Source organism: Vigna radiata, chromosome 7, assembly GCF_000741045.1.
Source record: "Vigna radiata var. radiata cultivar VC1973A chromosome 7, Vradiata_ver6, whole genome shotgun sequence".
NCBI classification, from domain to species: Eukaryota; Viridiplantae; Streptophyta; class Magnoliopsida; order Fabales; family Fabaceae; genus Vigna; species Vigna radiata.
Genome location: NC_028357.1, coordinates 5,893,292 through 5,913,039, shown reverse-complemented (window position 1 = coordinate 5,913,039; position 19,748 = coordinate 5,893,292). Strand labels below are relative to the sequence as shown.

At 33.9% G+C, this 19,748-nt stretch overlaps 2 protein-coding genes across 2 annotated transcripts; one reads left to right on the top strand and one right to left on the bottom strand.

The window, feature by feature from the left end:
- Positions 1–224: 224 nt before the first annotated feature.
- On the bottom strand, positions 225–5,678 carry LOC106767542. Its single transcript, XM_014652463.2, has 7 exons — positions 5,300–5,678; positions 4,495–4,566; positions 4,335–4,399; positions 2,702–2,837; positions 2,543–2,626; positions 1,226–1,318; positions 225–770 (listed from the first exon to the last, which is right to left on the bottom strand). Exons 1-7 carry the CDS (start codon positions 5,555–5,557, stop codon positions 765–767), a joined length of 714 nt encoding a protein of 237 aa, XP_014507949.1. The 5' UTR covers positions 5,558–5,678; the 3' UTR covers positions 225–764.
- A 3,877-nt stretch (positions 5,679–9,555) lies between these two features.
- LOC106768485 (eukaryotic translation initiation factor 2A) lies at positions 9,556–19,091 on the top strand. Its single transcript, XM_014653664.2, has 13 exons — positions 9,556–9,695; positions 9,781–10,135; positions 10,492–10,678; positions 14,236–14,470; positions 14,567–14,635; positions 15,086–15,187; positions 15,371–15,411; positions 15,988–16,121; positions 16,416–16,479; positions 18,003–18,099; positions 18,182–18,303; positions 18,509–18,531; positions 18,623–19,091. Exons 1-13 carry the CDS (start codon positions 9,656–9,658, stop codon positions 18,708–18,710), a joined length of 1,557 nt encoding a protein of 518 aa, XP_014509150.1. The 5' UTR covers positions 9,556–9,655; the 3' UTR covers positions 18,711–19,091.
- The last annotated feature ends 657 nt before the right edge of the window (positions 19,092–19,748 follow it).

Below are 19,748 nucleotides of genomic sequence, written 5' to 3'. Positions count from 1 at the left end.
GTGTTTCTTCTCTGTTGATCACATTATTTTTATCAGCAAAACTTGAACCAGAGATCTTGGTGAACAAAACTCAGTCTAGTAACATTCAGACCAACTTGTCTTTATTTGATTCCTATAAGAAAAAAAGTAACAAACTATTTCCAATATAAATAAATAAATAAAAACTGCATCAAATTTTTCATGGTCAGTTTAATTTTAAGAAATTTAAATCAAATCTCGTTGCCAAAGTGCAGTGCACTAACTTTAAACATTTTTATAATGCTAACAGATTATCAATTGAAACTTGATAGTTTCAGTGTACAGAAAGCTTATTACACCAAGCAAAACTATAAATTATAAATATTCCTACAGCTACAAATAAGCTAGTGTACAAATCCATGATGATGAGAAACAGTAAATTGGCGCATGAGTTTGATGTGCCAAAATATCAAGGGCTGAAAAAGGTCATACTATTACACATTGCAGCTGTCAACATAAATGACCTATGAGCCTTTTTGCCCCTCAAAAAATTGACTCCACTCCTACCCAAATGCTTAATATTCACGTTTGTGAAGTACAGCACCACATTTGAGATATTCTGCTACTTTTCTTTCCTTTTCCACAGGAGGAAATAGGAGCAGAAAATTGCTCTGAAACATCACTTCACTTTGTGGTATTTTACCATGGCATGGTCTATACATACAACAGCAAAAGCATGCTGTTTCTTCTTATAATTGCTCAAACTTTGTGACATCCAGTGAAGATAACATCATCTGTTACATGACTTAAACCTGCAAAAGATATAACTCATATGAAGAAATGAACCAAAACTTCAATTTTTTTTCTATCTAGGGTAGCAAGTGAGTGTGTAGAAAATAACCATCTTGGGGCATCCTTTATGGAATTTTCTAACATACTCTAATTTTTTTTTTTTCTGCAGGAAATTAAAAGTTATGACTTTGATCTTCTTAAAATATATACCTAAAGGGAATAACTAACTTAAATACCTTCAAGAAATAGAAGAGTTTACGTCAGTAAATTAATTCACTTTTTTTAAATGAGTACACTTGCATAAATTATAACTTTGATTTTCTTAAAATACAGATATTGGTAATGTGGCCACTAAATCGGCTAACAGCATAAAATTGTGTGGCCTAAATATATAATTCTCCCAATCATAAAATGAGAATTGTTCTTATTAGATACACAATTCATTATGCTCCAATAGCATCAGCTAAAGCCATACCTGTCGTCTTCGGTTTTGTATTGCATACCAGGATCGTGCCATTCCATAGCAAGGCAAAAGAACACCAGCAAATTGAAGAAGTGATATCTCAAGCTGCCATCAATCATGCCAATTTGGCATTTAGTACACATCAAATCTAGAAAGAACAGATGATATGAAAAAAAGACTGAAATCATTTAAGTCCAGAGTCGGTACATTAGGTTTGTAGACCTGAATTTTGATCATGTACCCAATAAAATGTGGCGGTGCATAATAATAGTAGGTGGTAGTGGAAAATCTAGAAAAGGATTTTTTCTTTTTAATTTGCAACCTTCCTGTGCTGACACGACCAAATGACTTTTCAACCAATGTGCTAGCCTACCTTATTGTCATTGCCTTGTTTGAGCACACATAAATGGTAAGGACTTTGGTACTATGCGGTGCCTAAGTCTTACATCAAGTAATATGAGATGCTCAATAAAGTGTTTAGTTTCCCCACCTTAATTAGTAGCTTTTGAGGTTAGACTTTCCAAGTGCTTGGGAACTTATCAATAACCTAACAGAAACTTCTAAAATACACAAAATTGAGATACCAAGTGGTAAGAATCAAAGAGCTAATTTGTCAGCTTAGCTAACGATTGGAAAGCATTCAGTTCTTCAGTTTCAGTTACCAAAAGTATATTTCTTTTGATCAATCAAACTTAAATGATATTGATAATAACTATGATTTACAACTGAACTGGTTATTAAGAAGTTATATGCACAAATATAAACTTCATCCCCAATAAGTTGGCATGAAGGAATTTCAACAAATAGATACTTTCACTAGTTTATGCCATTTTGAGATTATTACCTAGTTCCATAAAATGTGTCTATTGTGTCAAGTCTGAGTGTGCTTACATCCCAAAGCTTATGCATGCTACATCACTGATAGAACTAGATCAGATACAGAATGAGAAATCACTCTTTATAGCAGAAAATCTCTCTTTGCTTCAATACCAATGTGGTATAGTATCAGAGGTGAAGAATATATAGTGGGAATTCTCTCTCTCTCTCTCTGCTTAGCTGGTGTCTGAGAGACTTGCCGCTCTCCCTCCTCCTTTACTCAAATCATAAAAGTGACCACTTTTCTCTTAACTGTCTCATAACCACCATATATCCACAATAACTCGGACTAGTTACTTATTGTTATTAATGGTTATTACTTTTTTCCACCAAAAGCCCTAAGGTTCCAGTCCTCAGATTTCACTTCTATTATTCCTAATATAGATCCTGCTAATAAGAGGAATTAAACACACGTTTATTTGCCGAGAAAAGTTATCAGAACATGCTACTTACATTAAAGATTATTGACACATCTCGTCCAGTTGTGGAGTTCTTTGTGACCATTAAAGCTTGGCGTACAAGCAAAATTATCAACAACTGCACAATACATTATCATCATCTCTTGGAAAGGATGAATCAATACACGTCTTAACATTATATCCGTTTCCTTACCAAGAGAGTGGTAGATCGTAGGCAAGCAATGCTACTGGTTTGTGACATGGAATAATCTTCATACTCAGTTTGCAGCAACTGGTGCTCAGCTGAAGCTAGGTCAACATGCATATCAGCATTATTCCCCGATTCTTGCCTGTATATGGAACGATATAAATCTTACTTGAGGCAAAATCAATGATCAATTTAGATATTAAAAGAAGCACTGAAAAAAGGGTGAGAGACAAAGGAATATAAACAAATCAGCAAAAGCTTTACGCATCTTTAAGTAGTTGTAGCTATTGAAGTTTGGAAGGAAAAGAGCGAGACAGACCCCCACCATTTGGAATAGTGGTAATAACTTCTTATTTTACAGAAAAACAAGGAGAGAGGGGCTAGAGGGTAGATAGACAATTGGAGAGGGCCAAATGCCAGAACAAGGAAAGTCTTTTAAATTAGCTTCAAGGAGAATGTCCATCATGCTTGTGATGTGTTAATAACATTACTCATGAACCTGGTACCTGGCGATTGAGATTGAGTTACACACCCAACCACAATACTGAAACAGTTTGAAAAGCAAAAGTGAGACACAACAAACATCTCAGTGACATGGATGAGATCGGTTATTTGTTAAAATGTCTCAAATGAAAAGCCAATACGATATTACTAATACAACTCTCTATGATGAATAACTTGGTTATGTAAAAAATACTCAAGTTGGGGTTGTCTGAACGATTGAATTGAAATTTGAATTAGAACCATAATGAGGTAATCTTGTTAGCCTTGCAATGGACAATACCTAATGTTAAAATCAACTTATTCACTTATCACCTCTTCAGAATTCAAAGCAGCAAATTGATTCTAAATATTTCAAAATGCAGGCATATGGTTCTACATGATCCAAGGGGAATGTGCAGAAGTTGGCAGAGACTTTGAATTTTATATCTAATAATGGGATGAATAATAGAGCAGAATTGTGAATGATAAAAAAATAGATGAGTGTTTTTTTACTAGGAGCATAAGAGAGCATATAGAGAAATTAGATGAAGGAACTTTTGAAAAAGTTGAGGCATGAGTTGACATTAACTTTGTGAGCAGTTTGATTTATATTACTTTCTTAAGTCAGTTTATTTCTATATGTAAATGTTTATTGAAAATCTATCCAATTGGTTCCTAATGTATTCGTTGAGTTGAGATGCAATTTCTAGCAACAACATTTAAAAATATTAAAATGCATCTAAATTCATCAGTGCAACTTCTTTCATCAGCAAGCAACTACAAAGACATTATGTGGGAAAAAATTGGCTACATATGGATGACTAATCACACCACACCACTGGCTGAAATTAAAATCCAAAATTAATGATTCTCTGCAAAATCCTTCTTGGTCTAACCATCTATTGGAAAGTCAAACTTCATTGAAAATTATTTACCAGATTCTATCCATACATCATGCAAGATCATTGTCCTAGGCATATCTACGACACAATAATGAAGAATAAGCAGCCTAGGTGCACTTTAGAGCCAAATACCAGGCTTAGACAGAAAATCTCAGCTCACACAACTCTCAGACCTTGAGCAAAACCTTTCAGAAGATGGGAATTATAAAGAAGCCATATATAAATCAGTTAGTCCAATACATGTTCAAAATTACCTTATATCAATTGCCATAATTGCATTGCTTCTGGCTGGTGGAAGAGAATAATTTGGTGAAAACTCCTAAAAAGTGTGAAAGAGAACTCATAGCTTCCAATTTTAAATTTAGGCAACTCAAGAAGAAAAAATACCACGAATGAGATGGGAAAAACCTCAACCTGTTTACAGATTTCACATATTGTATTTCCTTTCTTATTGCACCATCTCTGGATACAATTCCTATGAGCAAACTGCGTGCCAAGAAATGGTGAGCTAACATGTTTATAATCCAACTTGAAGTCAAAACTCAAAACCATGACATTAGTATCCAAAAGGATTCTCAAAACATCACAGAGCTCCCAACCCAGTAAAAACTAAGCCTCTTCATTTGTATAAAATGCAACAGAAGTAAACTAAAGTAAAGATTCGTGAGATAAAGCAGCATACCATGAATGAGAACAACTGAAATGTTTTTCAACAACAACAAACACAGATCGTTATCCACCAAGAAAGGTCAAATACATGGATCACACCACATCATTCAACTCAATAAAAGACAAAAGTTTTAGACAAAGAGGAGAGTTGTGTTAGGCTTCGGCAGTCAACATCAAACTCACCACCATAACGTACACAGATCACTCACGACAGAAATGCTTTCCAAAAAAAACACTAATTCAAGAAGCCGTTTCATTGAGATAAGTGAAGACACTGCAAACACATGCTACTTAAAGTGAGTAGTGTGACAAGTAAATACAGGATATCTATACAGAGAAAGAAAAGAAGGTACTACCAGTTCATGCAACACGGCTCTACGAGTTGCTCACTAAAACTAAAGCTTCCAACTTTTAAGAAACGTGACAACCCCATCAACCACTTGGTGTTTTATTCATCAAGTTACATTTTTTCCAACATGTAGAGGTAGTTGGTTATTTTGGGTACTGGGTTTGAGGAAAATAAGAGAGAAGAAGTTGATGAAAAACCAACCTTGAGAGTGCCATTACAAGAACAAGGTGCCTCCATGGCTTGGACTTGATCTTCTTCCTGACATATTCTACACTCAACAACAACATCATCATCATCATCATCATACTTGTTTGGAGAAGAGCAACACCCTTCTCCAGCATTCTCAGAAACCGGTATCATAAGATCAACTCCATGATCACAGGTTCTTGCATCCACTGATCCAAAACAGGCCGTGGAGGCTATTATCCGATCGATGCAAACAATGAAGTCGTCCACCATTTTAGAGAGAGAGAGAAGAGAAAAGGAGAAAGAAATGCAAGCAGAGGGTGGGTTCCAAAAAGGTAACAGTGTTGGCTCACTACTCTCAATGACTCGTTGAAGAAGTTTATGAAACAAAGCGCAACCACTTTTATTCTTCTTTAAACCACCAATAAAGTTGTTCAAGTATTTTTCTTCTTCAAATTAGTGTGTTTAATTTTTATACTTTCAAAATTATATTTTTATTTACGGTAGGTTAATTTTTATTAATTACAAGTATTTAATCAATTGTAACTTAAATATCTTATTTATTTATTTACTAAAAACACGGGCCAAGCCCGCATGCATATTTTAAATATTTATAAATTATTTAGATTTTAAAAGTAAATAAAATTAAAAAATAAATAAAAAATATTATAAGTAATATTACCTAAATAATTTTTTTTATTATTAGTAATTTTAAAAAGATAGTTATAAAAAGATAAAAATTAAATAACTATTTTATTTATAACGAGTAATTATTTGAATTAAAAAAACTAGCTATTAAAATGATAAAACTGAAAAATATATTTTTATTATGAATAATTATTTATATTTAAAAAGTAATTATTAAGATGATAATATTGAAAAAACAAAAAAGATCAAATTTGTAAGCAAGTCCGATTTAATAAATGATAGTAATTTTTTTGTTTTGGGGGGTTTTTAAGTTTAACATTTATGGTATTGTTTTGATTATAAATGATAGTAATTTTTTTTGCTTAGAAACTTTTAGATTTAACATTTATGAAAGGATGTGAGAAAACAGGAAAAATAAAAGGGATAAATAGTATTTTTAAAATTCTTTTACCGAAAAACGCCAAATAATTTGTAAATAAAATGTATAACTATTATAAAATGTTTACACCCTAAGTTTTATAAGATGAGTAAATAAAAAAGGTTTTGAATAGGAAAGTAATAAATTATAAGATTTTTATACGGGTTCATTTAGTCTAAATTACGTATAATTTTTTCTTAAAAACTATTAAGGGATTTCACTAATATTTATCAAAATTACACAAGGTTTGTCTTTCTAGAATCTTATTGAGTATTCTCATCATTTTTTGTTTCAATGAGATTAGCACCACTTCTGATTTTCGAGTCAATCCATGCTAGACCGAGTTTGATTATTCTTTGATTTAAGTTCTCTTTCGAACTTACAATAAATCCACAAATGGATTTTCTACAAGGTACATACCATTAACACTCAACAAGAGGATATTTATTCTAATACAATATATTTTTTTATACTTGAATGTGTTTCTTTCTTTCACTAAGATTTTCCTCTCAAAAAATATTGAACTTCAAACAATATAAGAGCACTATAAGCTTCTCTCTCTTTTTATGTTGTTATTATTCTTATGTCATCTTTCTTGCCCATTTCATCAACAACATTTTCTCTTCAAACATCCTTTTATATACAACTTCTCTTGAATGATAACTGTTATATAGAGAAGTTGACTTCTGAAGAGGTAGTAGCCTTTAGATGTGAACTCTGAATTTGGTCTACTTTGTAGGGTCCAAAGCTTTTTCTTACAGCCTTAAGTGAAACTTGAACTTGTATGATGTGACAGAGCAAGTGGCTTTAAGAGAAACATTCCTAGAATGTTCTTCTTTTCTTACAACGTCTTTTTCTTGGGTGAAGTGATTTTGATCGTATTTTTCTGCTTTATTGAATTGCACGAATATCTAGAAGCAAAGTATACAAGCATCAAAGTACTTTGTTGTATATGCATTAAATGTTTTAAATGTTGATAAGCATTAGGTAGTGTAATGTTCAATATATTTTATTATTTCTCATTTTATTAATAAATGCATCATTTGGTAAAACAAATAACATTTATATTTATCATATGATATCAACATAATATGCTTTCTCAAAGGTTAAAGCGTTTAGTGGCCATTCATCAGAAAATGTTTTATATAGAAATATTTGCTGGATATAACATTGTATTGTATAAAGATTTTTGTTAACCTTAGTGTTACATAAGAGATAAACTTTTGTTTTCATAAGAAACTAACTTATTTTGCTCATATGGTCTATTGAGAGATTTTAATGAGATACCGTGCGGTGAGAACCAATATTCCCATAGGACTTTTGACAACTTATTCACCCATCCCCTTTTGCATCCCCTAAGAGATGCTTCAACTTGGCCACAATGGTCTTATTCACCATTTCGGTTTGACCGTTCGTTTAAGGGTGTTTTACCGAATTGGTTACATGCTTTTTGCCCAATCTTTTGTAATACTCGACCAATTTTTTGTCGATAAACTATCGTTCGTTGTCAATTATCACGGTTTTGGGGAACCCAAAGCGATGTATGATCTTTCACATGAACCTTTGGACTTGTTAGGCAGTGGTGGCAGCTAGAGGCTCTATTTCCACCCACTTCGTGAAATAGTATATGCCCACCAAGAGGAACTTCTTTTAGGCTCTACCAATCAAGGATGGACCCACAATGTCCATCCCTCACTACGCGAGCGACCGGGAGGAAACAATGTTGTGTAACTCAATGGGTTGTTGCCATGCTCTTGGCAAACTTTTGTACTTCTTGACGAATGCATCGTAGTCTTGTTCTAAGGTTGACCAATAATAGCCAGCACCCAAGGTACGAGCCTTTAGTGTGCGTCTTCCGGTGTGCAAACCACAAATCCCGTTATGCAACTCTCTTAGGATGAAATCGACTTCGTCTCTTGAAATGCACTTTAACAGGGGGTAAAGAAGCCCAACCTGTAGAGTTCATCCCCGACAAACATATCGAGCGATCCTTTTCGAGTTTGTGAATTTACAACTTCTCTACTCTCTTGCTTCTTCATCAAGACTCTAACTTCTCCTCTCCAATCAGCTAAGTTGGTGATCGTCGAGGCCGATAAACACTCGATTGTGGGCTTGTCAAGACTTGCTTTATCCGAGGAAAGTTGTCCCTTCTCTTTACCACTCGCCAGATTAGACAAGATGTCTGCTTACACGTTTTCCTCCTTTGAAATGTGCTTGACACCTGTTACCTCGAATCTCTTCATTAACTCCTTAGCCTTATGAAAGTATTGCAGAAGTTGATTGTCTTTGATGTAGAAATCATCATTCATTTGTTCCACTACCAATTAGGAGTCGTTCGACATTCCAAGACCCCAACTCCAAGGTCTTTGGCTAAAGTAAGTCCAACCACAAGACTTTATATTCGACTTAATTATTGTTCTAAGGTCTCTAGCTAAAATAAGTAATACCAATAAGACTTTATATTCGACTTGATTATTGTTGATCTTGAACTTAAAAACCAACTACTCCTTTATGACCACACCATGATCCTTCGAACACTACACTTGCTTCTTTGCTTTGCTATGCGCATGTCAAAACTAGATATGTATATTTTTATAATCTTAATAATTTATTTCTTATCTTATTTAATTGAAATTGAGGTTTTAAGTTGTATATTTCTTTTTAAGTTATAGGAATATAAATGATAAAATCTTTATAATTATTTTGATATCAAAATTTACAAAAAATAGTGTAAAATTGAAAATAATTACAAAAATTATCAAAATCATGGTAATTTGATATGATTTTAATGTTTTTTTTTTCAATTTTAATTAAAGTTATGTCAAACGATTTTCATAAAATATAAAGTGAAGTCTTTTAGTAAATTGTAATTTTATTTTTAATTTAATTAAAGTCGTGTTAATTTAGTATAATTTTTATATATTATGATATAAATTACTGTTGTGTGATGGGTTCAATATATTATAATTTTTTTTATTTAAAGTTATGATAAATTGGTATGACTTTAATTTAATAAGTTAAAATCATGTTAAATTAGTATGACTCTTTTGCTGTAAAATCATATCTAACCATCACGGATTTTTTATTTTTTCAAACTTCTCATGTTGAAAAATTGATTAATTTTAAAAAATAAAAAATTTAAATTAATAATAATTAAAATTTCAAGCAAACCAAAATGGGTTTAAAAATAATTTTAGGGAGAAAATAAAGCAGCGCAATGCAAGTGAAGTGTTGCAGAGTAGCAGCTTCAACACAGTAACAAAGAGAAACAGAAGAAGAAGCTTCTGAGTTATCCGTCGATTCCAATGGCGTCAAATAGCCAATCACCGCCTCTCGAGATATTAGGTATTCATCAACCAACACCAACTCCAACTTCTCTCCCATTCAATGGCTTTCTCTCGCTAACTTTTCATCTTCGCATTCTTCACAGTTCGAGGACCCGAACAATTTTCTCTCTGGACTGGACCACCCTTCGCCGACGGTCAACCCGCCGTCAAGCTCGAAAATGTTAACTGCATCAGTGCCAAGTTCAGCGACGATGGATCCAAGCTCATGATCACCAAATCCAACTCGTTGATTTCTGTGTACGACTGCAACACTGCTAAAGAGATTAGGGCTTTTCAAGTTCCCAATGTCGTTGCCGCTACGTTGTCACCCTGTGGTACTTACTTGCAAACCTTTCAGAAACCTTCGGCGCCGCAGGAGAAGAACGTCACGCTGTGGAAAATCGACACTGGTGCTGCTGTCTACCAACAGTCGCAAAAGAACATGACAAAAGGCAATTGGTGTGTGATCAATTCATTTTTTGTGTATTCCAAAGTGTTATACCAAATTTATTCTTCTTTTAGATAAACTTATACTAAACACTTGTAGCAGGAGACAAAGAAGGAAAATTTCAGTGAGTATTTTTATAAGTTAATGCATAGATAAAAATAAGTTTTTGGAGAAGCTAAATGGCTGGGCTTTTACCTTTTTTTAATTTCTTTTCATAAAAACTCTTATTTAAATATGACTTATTTCCTTTGGGTAGATGATAACAATTGGGGAATTTTGAATGCTTTTGGTTTATTGATAAATGGCTAACATTCTTGCTGTAGCTATGTTTTAACTGATACTATCCCTGTGTCTGTCTGTTGTTCAGGCCTGCGATTCAGTTTAGTTCTGATGAAGCTACTGCGTGTCGGTTGGCAACTAATGAGGTGCAGTTTTTTGACACTGGGGATTTTTCTAAAGGAGTTACCATTCGGTTAAGAGTTCCGGGGGTTGCTGCTGCTGAGCTTTCTAGTTTACCGGGATCCCATGTAGCTGCATTTGTTCCAGAATCCAAGGTTTGTATCCCTTCGTAATGCTTATTATGGAGGCTTAGTTTATATTTCTGTGACCAAATGAATGAGAACTTGGTATTATTGGTCATTTGGCATGCAGTATGTTAGTTTTCTAATATATGATATAATTCTTTATTGCAGTCATGGAAAGGATCTGGTAAGGCTGTTATCCTGTTGTGTATTTATGATGCTCAGTTGACTCAAGTGGTTTGAGATAACTCAAATAGCTTATTGAATAGTTAATTAATACTTCTATAGAAGTTATAGCATTTCACAAATGGTTCCTTTACTTGTACTTTCTCAGTTCAGTGTCTATTCATTTAATTTGTCGTAATTGGTGCTGGGTGAGTGGAAGGACCAAATTGAAACAGATGAATACATTCAATAGTGCACTTTATAAAATCAGTAAGTGTAAGGATCCAAATTGAGAAATGGTGTATCTTTAAAAGACTCAGCAATTTACTCGTCAGTATAGCATAATGGAATCTTACAGGGTATTTATAGATTATATAGTGTTGTGTAATTACAATAATTACGATAATCGTAAATCCTTTATTTTATTGCTTTAACTGCGGATATATTTCTATTGAGTAGTTAACTGTTTCTTTCAGTGCAAATAGTGTTACAATGGTAGTAATCTTCTTACTGTCAATTTTACTAATGGAGCTTCCAGATCAACTAATGGTACGACTAAATTAAAGTATTATAAAGGACAACCCTCACTTCATAAGCTGATGTTATGCAATTGAGTTAGGTTTAAACCCAAATCATAAGATGGCATCAAAGCTCTTCTGATTTGAGATTTGGTTTAAGTTGACCTCAAAATTGGCATATAAGGTGAAAATTGTCCTTCTCTTGTATAATTTAATTTAACCATATCGATAGTCGATGTATAATCTCTAACATTAACAATGTAAGAACTCCAACACCAAGTCTCTCCCATTAAAGATTGGGCAGCTTGGTTTGCCGGAGTGTACATTGATTGTTTGTACCTTTAATGGGTCACAAATAGATGTTCATTCTTGCAAACTTGATACTTAAGATGTCCAGTTCTTGTCTTGAGTGGTATGCTTAAAATCTCTCATCAACTATTAATATGATTAGATTAAAGTATGTATGTGGAAGAAAACTCATCCTATAAGTCAAATTTAAGGGGTTAAGTTAGGCCCAAATCTAAATTATAAAAGCTACTTTGGGTTATAAATACTTTTTCCGTGTTTTTATGACAATAAGATAATTACTCCAAATGTACTTGGTTGTTGTATTGAACAATAAATCAGTTTGAGTTATTTTGTACCTTTGCAACCCTTCAGATGAATTTCATATTCAGCTTGTTCTTCCTATTTGTACTCTGTATTAAGTAATTGCATGTGAATACTTTTCTCAACAATTCCAAATATTCATGGCATAACACAGTATTCTTCACCAAACTTCACATCCTCGTAGCCCTAAACAGAATGGGATTGTTGAACACAAACACCTCATTTAAACGTCGTAGGCCATGTGTTTGTTCCTAAGACTACAACAAGTGAACCCTTTCTTATTCAGGATGGTGATTGGCTATGGTTGAAGAGATGTGTGTATTTCAGACTGAGTAATGAGATATGGGACCTTGTTCCTTTTGCTGTAAGGAAGTTGGTTGTAGGATGCCACTGGAACTGTACGATTAAAGTTGGCCTTGATTGTCAGCTGGATTGATTGCTAAAAGTCATAAACAAGTTCTTGGTTTGAATTATGGATATATGGGGCCACTTTTTCTTTGATAGCTAATGTGACTAATGTTTGATCATTCTTGTTCATTGCTGCTATCTTCAATTTGCCTCTTTACTACATTGGTATGGGAAGTGCTTTGCTCTGTGATCTCATTGAAAAAAGTTTAGATGGAGCAAACTTCTACATTCATTTCTTAGGTGGTAGTTCTTGAGACTAGTTAGTTAAATTTTTATATCTCTGTATAGTCTATAATTTCACAGGGTTTGCTTAAGTTATCCCATGGTGGGGCATGTATTGTCCCAAAGGGGCAATTATTGAGGGTAAGATTGTTATGGGTTATATTAATTGTCTCATAGTAGAGGTTCGGTGGGCTAAGACACCATGAAATCATTATGCTTGGGCTGATATGTTCTTAGGTAGAATAAGTTGGCCATGACTATTCACTAATACTCCTTTGTATCATAGTAGAGGTTTGGTGGGCTAAGACACCATGAAATCATTATGCTTGGGCTGATATGTTCTTAGGTAGAAAAAGTTGGCCATGGCTATTCACTATAGCTTTTGGCCTAGGGTTAAATGTTTGATTCGGAAAATGGATATCTAGATAACAAATTTTATAAAGGCTCGGTTTGTTGAGACACTCCTTTGTATCCTAATACCATGCTTTTTGCTAGATCAAGGGGGAACCAAATTTAATCCTTGAAAGATACTGAAGAATGGTACAGAAATTGAATTATCTCACGTGTCTTTTGCATTAGGATGTTATAATTCACATTTTGAAGCATGGTATAAGAGTTTGAGGAAAAGGTCTAGAATCTGAAGTGAAAGGCCTTACTTGAGTAGTGGGGTATTTAGATTCTGATTGTAACCTCTCCTTCTAACAAGAGATCTATCTTTGGGCATTGCATTTCATTGGTGATTTCTTGGAAAAGTTAGAAAAAAAATGTTTGAAAAGTAGAATCTTGAGCCATGGCATCTATTTGCAAAAAGTGTAGCAGTAGAACATTCAATTGTGGCTATTAAACTTAACCAGTTATTTTACTAATGTAGATCTAGGGAAGTTATGCAGATGACACTCATTTGTGATAATCGAGCTACATCACCTCTAATTCAGTCTTTCACATGGAGACCAAACACATTGAAATAGCTTGGCATTCCTTTAAAAAATTTATCTGGAGACATTACTGCTAGCTTTGTTAGTTTAGATTACCAATTAACAAATGTTTGCATGAAGTTTTGGATATGACCACATATAACTTACGTATGATATGTAACAAACTTGGTACAAATTAGCTATATGCTCTAGGTTGAAGGAAGTTGTTAGAAAGATTGTAAATAGACTAATTACATATTATATGATATTATTTAATATTTAATTACAATAATTATTAAGGTAATTGCTAATCCCTGCATTTATTTCTTTTAATATAAATAATGTTTTCCAGTGTCATCATGATATGGATTCCTATACATCTCTCTCATTTTTCTTCCTCTCAAAATCATTTTTGATATATCAATATTCACACAAAGAAATCATTGATTATTGCATTTTCCTGGGTTTGTTAGATCTATCGGTAACCTAAGAATGACTGATGACTCTATTTATGAAAATATGTACTCCTAGAGACATTTAACTATTGGAAATCTAATCTGATTTTCTTTGCCTATGGAATCTTCCATATTCCTTACGTCCCATTGATAGTCATTATTGATAAAATTAAAAAAAAAAAATTATAAAGGTTTAGAGCACAGGTTTATATTCCACGTGGCAGGCACCAAGAAATAATCGTTATTTATCACACCCTTTTGATTTTGATGCTTATGTTATGAAGTTCTCTATCTTGTAGGGGGTTCCTGCAAGTGTACAGATATATGCTAGCAGAAATGCGTCTCAAAGTCAACCTGTTGCTCGACGTAGTTTTTTCCGATGTTCAACCACCCAACTTAAATGGAATCATGGCTCAACTGGGCTTCTAGTGGTGGTGCAGTCAGATGTTGACAAAACTAATCAGAGTTACTATGGAGAATCAAAATTATGCTATTTGACAACAGATGGAATGCATGAAGGACTTGTGCCTCTCCGTATGTTCTTTCTGCTAGTAAAATAACTGATAATTGGTTATATAATCTTGATAATAAGTGTAACATTCTATTTTATTTTTTTCTTTAAATTGACAGGGAAAGATGGGCCTATTCATGATGCTCAGTGGTCATATTCTGGCTTGGAATTTGCTGTTGTGTATGGATGTATCCTTTTCTCTGTGATATATAGAATATGATGATAAGCAGCATGCACTAAAGTTCCCACAAGTTGATATGTGTGCTGAAGATCAGCTAACATAATATTAGTGGCAAGGTTTGTTGATATGTTAAACAAAAGTAATATATATGGCAAAGTCCATTTTGGAAGCAGACCGTTATTTTTGAATGATTATATATCTATGCTAGGTAATGCTTTTTAAAAATATACTAGAAATGTGTCTTTCTATCATTTATTTTTTAAACACCTAATCCCTCTCATATATGGATTTTGATAAGCCCTAATACATCAAACTGGACAAGATGTTTTCTACTTAGTTTATTATGCCTCATGATTCATACCATTTTAAGAAATAATATGGTGGGTATTTTGGGTATGTGTTGTATTAATGACTCTTTATGGATCTCTTGAATGTATCTTTCCTTAACCCGATTTAGTCATGCCTGCTAAAGCAACTTTGTTCGACAAGAAGTGCAATCCTCTTCTAGAGCTTGGAACTGGTCCTTACAACACTATTCGTTGGAACCCAAAAGGGAAATGTATCCTTGGCTGGTGAAATGGCATTCTTTGTATTTAGTCAAATAAATGTTAACTACTTATCAGATGGAAGATTTTTTTCTGTTTTAAATTTTTAAAGGGTTTTGGTAACAATTGAAATTTGAAGTGGTTCAATGTTCTTATGACAATGATCTAAATTGGGTTCCTTGATTGTTAACTTCAAGTTTTATGTTTGGCTGGCTTTGGTAACTTGCCCGGTGATATGGTATGTTCTTACTATTTGAATCAATTATGCTCTGTTTTAGTTTTTCCTTTCTGTGAAAAAGGTCTGATGTGCGTTTAGCTTATCTATAGGATGTTGAACAACAAATTATGTCTTACAACCACTTCTAGAGAATAAGAATCAAAAGGGTGTGTTTGGGTTAAATAACATCATTAACATCTGAATTCCTGGGGAATTGTACCTTATATTTGTCCAATGAAACATATTGGAATAAGCTAAAATAGAAGTTACAATAACAAACTTACTGAGATGACTTATTTTGATAGATTAACTAAGCTCTTCCAGACATCCCTTAAAAGTGTTATGTTGTCTTCATCCTAAGTGAATCAAAATCTCTTTACTCCATTTTTTTCAATGATTATTGAAATGTGGTTCTTATTTTTAGTGTTCCTTTCTTCAACTTATTTTGAAGAAATATTCATTTGGTAGCTTTGAAAAAACGTGATTATTTGCAAGTATGTTGTTGTAATTCCATATGATTCGTGCTCAAATGCTTACAAGATTGCAAACACATGCTTTGTCTATGAACTTCATATGTTTTTCATGCTTATGTGCTAGGTATTCTGGGATTACATAGATAAAAAGCAACTTGGAACCACTAAGGCTGAATGGTCTGTGACTAGTGAATGGTCACCAGATGGGTGCTATTTCATGACAGCTACAACAGCTCCAAGGCTTCAAGTTGACAATGGGTATGTATTATTTGCCATTACAGGACCTTGAATTTCTTAATGCCTAAAAGTATGCATTATTTTGTTGTTAATGTAATGATGCCATCTTTGGCCCCTTTATTTGTTTCCATTAATTTTATCATATATAGTCAAAGATTAATTTGAACAACAGTAATAGGCTTATGGGGCAATAATCAGATTATTTGTGGGAGAACATTTTACTGATTGTTACCTGTTGGTTTTCACCTTTTGGTGATCATGATCTTATTCACAAAGATTTTTCTTTTTGTTATATTTTATTTTCTTCTTTTTAAGGATCAAGATTTTTCACTACAATGGGTCATTGTACTTCAAGAAGATGTTTGACAAATTGTACCAGGTCAGCCTTTTACTTTTGTTGATTCATTTGTTTTTGGTTAAATATGTTTTTAGTTTCTATATTTTATGAGTAAAATTGCATTTTGTCCCTCACGCAAATTATGTGCCAATTTCTTCCCCATACTTTATGAATGAATGTCTACATCCTGGGCAGCCAACAATATCAGAATCTTTCTGACATGGCAAACAGCATTCTACAATGGATTAAAATTAAACGTTAACATGCCTGTGTATGGGTTTTGCCCAGGACAGTGCCCTTAAGGTCCACTGATGGTGGCACCCAATTCAAGGAAGATGTTTGGTCCAGGCCCGTGATGGTGCCGATTGGGAGAAGGCTAGGGTTAATGTCTCTGTTGTTTATGGTGTTATGCCACATGATGCTTATTGTGCTGCCAAGGCTGCCCTTACTGTCAAAAACCCAGTCCTGTGCCATCCTTTGCTGCTAGAATCAGCTTCTTTTATCACCCAAAGAACCTGTTTGCCCTCGCTCCTCTCCTATGTTGTGAGGTTGTAGCTAGTCTTACGAAGTTGGTTGCTCTGTTCTTAAAATTAAGTGCTGTTTTTTTGTGGAAGGAAGACCGAGTGTGATTATAGGAAAAAAAATTTGGAACTTGTGGCAGTGACGAAGTTGTCGGTTGTCTGAGTAGTGATTCATTGCAATTTTGTGTTTGTTGGTGGGATTGGAAGCATGGAAACGTTGCTATTGGATGGTTGGTAAGTTTGTTTTTCCGTTTTTGTTCATGAATTGGGGGTTTTGATGGTTTAGGGTTTGATATTATTGTTGGTTTGGGTGGAATGACATTCGAATAATGATAGCAAACTGTTAGGTTATGGTTGTGCAATGAAATCCTAGTGTTGTATATCTTGATCTATGCGGAGGAGTCGAGGATAGAAATCTACAGCATCATCATCTTCACATTTAGGAAGGATCAAAAGTTTGTAGTTGTGGAGAAAGATTGTTGCTTCTCAAAGCCAACACATTGAAGAACAAATGAAGAATGTTCTGGAGATATAAAAACTGGAGAGTAAATAAGAAAATTTAATATTAGTATTGAATTTTGTTATAATGGTTAGTGGTTTTTACTCAACAGCAACAGCAGCAAAGCACAACAATATACAAGGGCAACACACAAAGCAGCAAAAGGGAGACCTTTTTCTGTGTGGACTTCCTTCTAGTCTTATTTCAAATCGAGATCAAACCAGCCCTGCAAATATGAGAGGGGCAAACGTGCAATTTCCAACTAAAACATGTCAACGTGCTAAACCAGACCCAAACACATGGAGGTTTAATTTTAATCCTCTGTGGAATGTCATTTGCCATATTATAAAGCCTCAAACGTCCATGGTTGCCGAGGACGTTTTACATTCATTCATAAAGTGTGAGGATGAAATTGATACATAGTTTGTGTCAAGGACGAAATGCAATTTTATTAAGAAATATAGAGACTAAAAATATATTTTAACTCTTTATTTTCTTAGCACCTTTTCATAAATATTACTGAATTGCATGGCAAATATTTGTAGGTTGATTGGAAACCAGAGTCACCGAGTAAGTTTGGTGATATTGCCGAATTAATTAAGTCTCTAAATTTGGTCCAACTTGAAGATAAAAAACCAGCAGGTTCGTCACCATGCTTATAACATTGCATTTTGTTATTATGAGTTGTCTCTTTTGTTGTTTGAAGACCATGACCTACTTTCAGGTCAAGGACCACCAAAGTCAAACCAGACTTCCGTTAGAGCCTCTTCCGCCAATCCCCAAGCGCAAAAGCCTGCTGCGTATCGTCCACCACATGCTAAGAATGCAGCTGCTATTCAGGCACAGGTACACAGTCACACAATCTATGATCTGTCACTGTTTCTATTTTTAAATTTCCAGCAACACTTGTGCATGGTATAAATTTATAGTTGGGAAGTGTTTCGGGTGTTAAGTCAAAATTTTCCAGTATATACCTACATGTTTACGTATCTTGTGAACTCTTAGAGCTGATCGGTCTGTAATAATGCCAAAATTATTTATATATTTGCAGTTGTTGGGAGAGACTCCTTCAGAGTAAGTACCTTTCCTCCACTTCCTCCTATTTTATTTTTAAGTTCATGTGATTTATATTCTGTTATGAATGGCTCTTTGTTGACTAATTTAGATCAATAAGCAAGAATGCATTACGAAACAAGAAAAAGAGGGAAAAACAGAAGGAGAAAAAGGCAGCTTCTGATGCCAGTTCTTCGTAATGGAATCAATGTTCTTCCTGACGCATTCTGAATTGCTCTTCTACACTAATGCACTCGCTCACCTGAAAATTTGAGGCTTTTAAAGTTTTGGTTTACTAGATTTAATTGGATTACCACTCTGGCAGTGAACTTTGGGAAGTTTTGGTTTGCTCAGATTTTGAGGCGATTGAAGTCGTTTCTTAGGTTTGTGCGTTCTTTAGTTTCTAGTTGGGATATAAAAGGTGGAAGAAGATAAATCTCTTTTTCTCTTCCGATAAAAACTATTTATTGTGAGAGAAGTTAAATTATACGTAGGTCACACATTCTTTTTGTTTCCTGTTGGGACGTAGAAGGTGAAACTTGAAGATAAATATATTTTTCTGCTGATAATGTTGGAATTTATTTATTTAGTAATTTTCTGTTTTAAATAAATATCCTATTTATGTGGGATTTATTATCGTAGGCCACTTTCTCTAACGTTGGTATATTAGTTGCTATTTTTTCTCCTTGATTTAAGTTGCAGCAGTTAGTTTGTACTTCTATATATGTAACTGAATATTTCAATGAATAAGTATCGTTTTTCAGTCATATACCATCGTTCTCTGTTTTCAACATTCTGGTATCAAGAGCCTACACTGGGCCTGATAGAAGCAACAACTTTCTTGCAGTAGCAAGTAACAATGACATCTGAAAATAGTAACTTTGTGCAACCAACAATTCCTCGCTTTGATGGTCATTATGATCATTGGGCAATGTTGATGGAGAATTTTTTGCGATCAAAGGAGTATTGGCCATTAATTGAAAATGGTATAACCACTTATCCAGCAGGGACAATGCTCATAGCAGCTCAAGAGAAAAAATAGCAACTAATATACCAACGTTAGAGAACGTGGCCTACGATAATAAATCCCATATAAATAGGATATTTATTTAAAACAGAAAATTACTAAATAAATAAATTCCAACATTTCCCTCCCTTAAACTGAAGGTCTAGTAGACATCAGTTTACTGTAAAAGAAGCTTTAACAATCAGCTTTTTATCATCACAACCAGCTTTCT

Bases quoted from the DNA above. Each gene is read 5' to 3' on its own strand.
- LOC106767542 (XM_014652463.2), bottom strand. From the start codon at position 5,557: ATGGTGGACGACTTCATTGTTTGCATCGATCGGATAATAGCCTCCACG. The intron at 4,400-4,494 runs GTTGAGGTTTTT...CACACTTTTTAG, and splicing joins TATGTGAAATCTGTAAACAG to GAGTTTTCACCAAATTATTC. The intron at 2,838-4,334 runs GTAATTTTGAAC...TTCCATATACAG, and splicing joins ATTATGGCAATTGATATAAG to GCAAGAATCGGGGAATAATG.
- LOC106768485 (XM_014653664.2), top strand. From the start codon at position 9,656: ATGGCGTCAAATAGCCAATCACCGCCTCTCGAGATATTAG. The intron at 10,679-14,235 runs GTTTGTATCCCT...TCTATCTTGTAG, and splicing joins CATTTGTTCCAGAATCCAAG to GGGGTTCCTGCAAGTGTACA. The intron at 15,412-15,987 runs GTATGTTCTTAC...CTTATGTGCTAG, and splicing joins GTAACTTGCCCGGTGATATG to GTATTCTGGGATTACATAGA.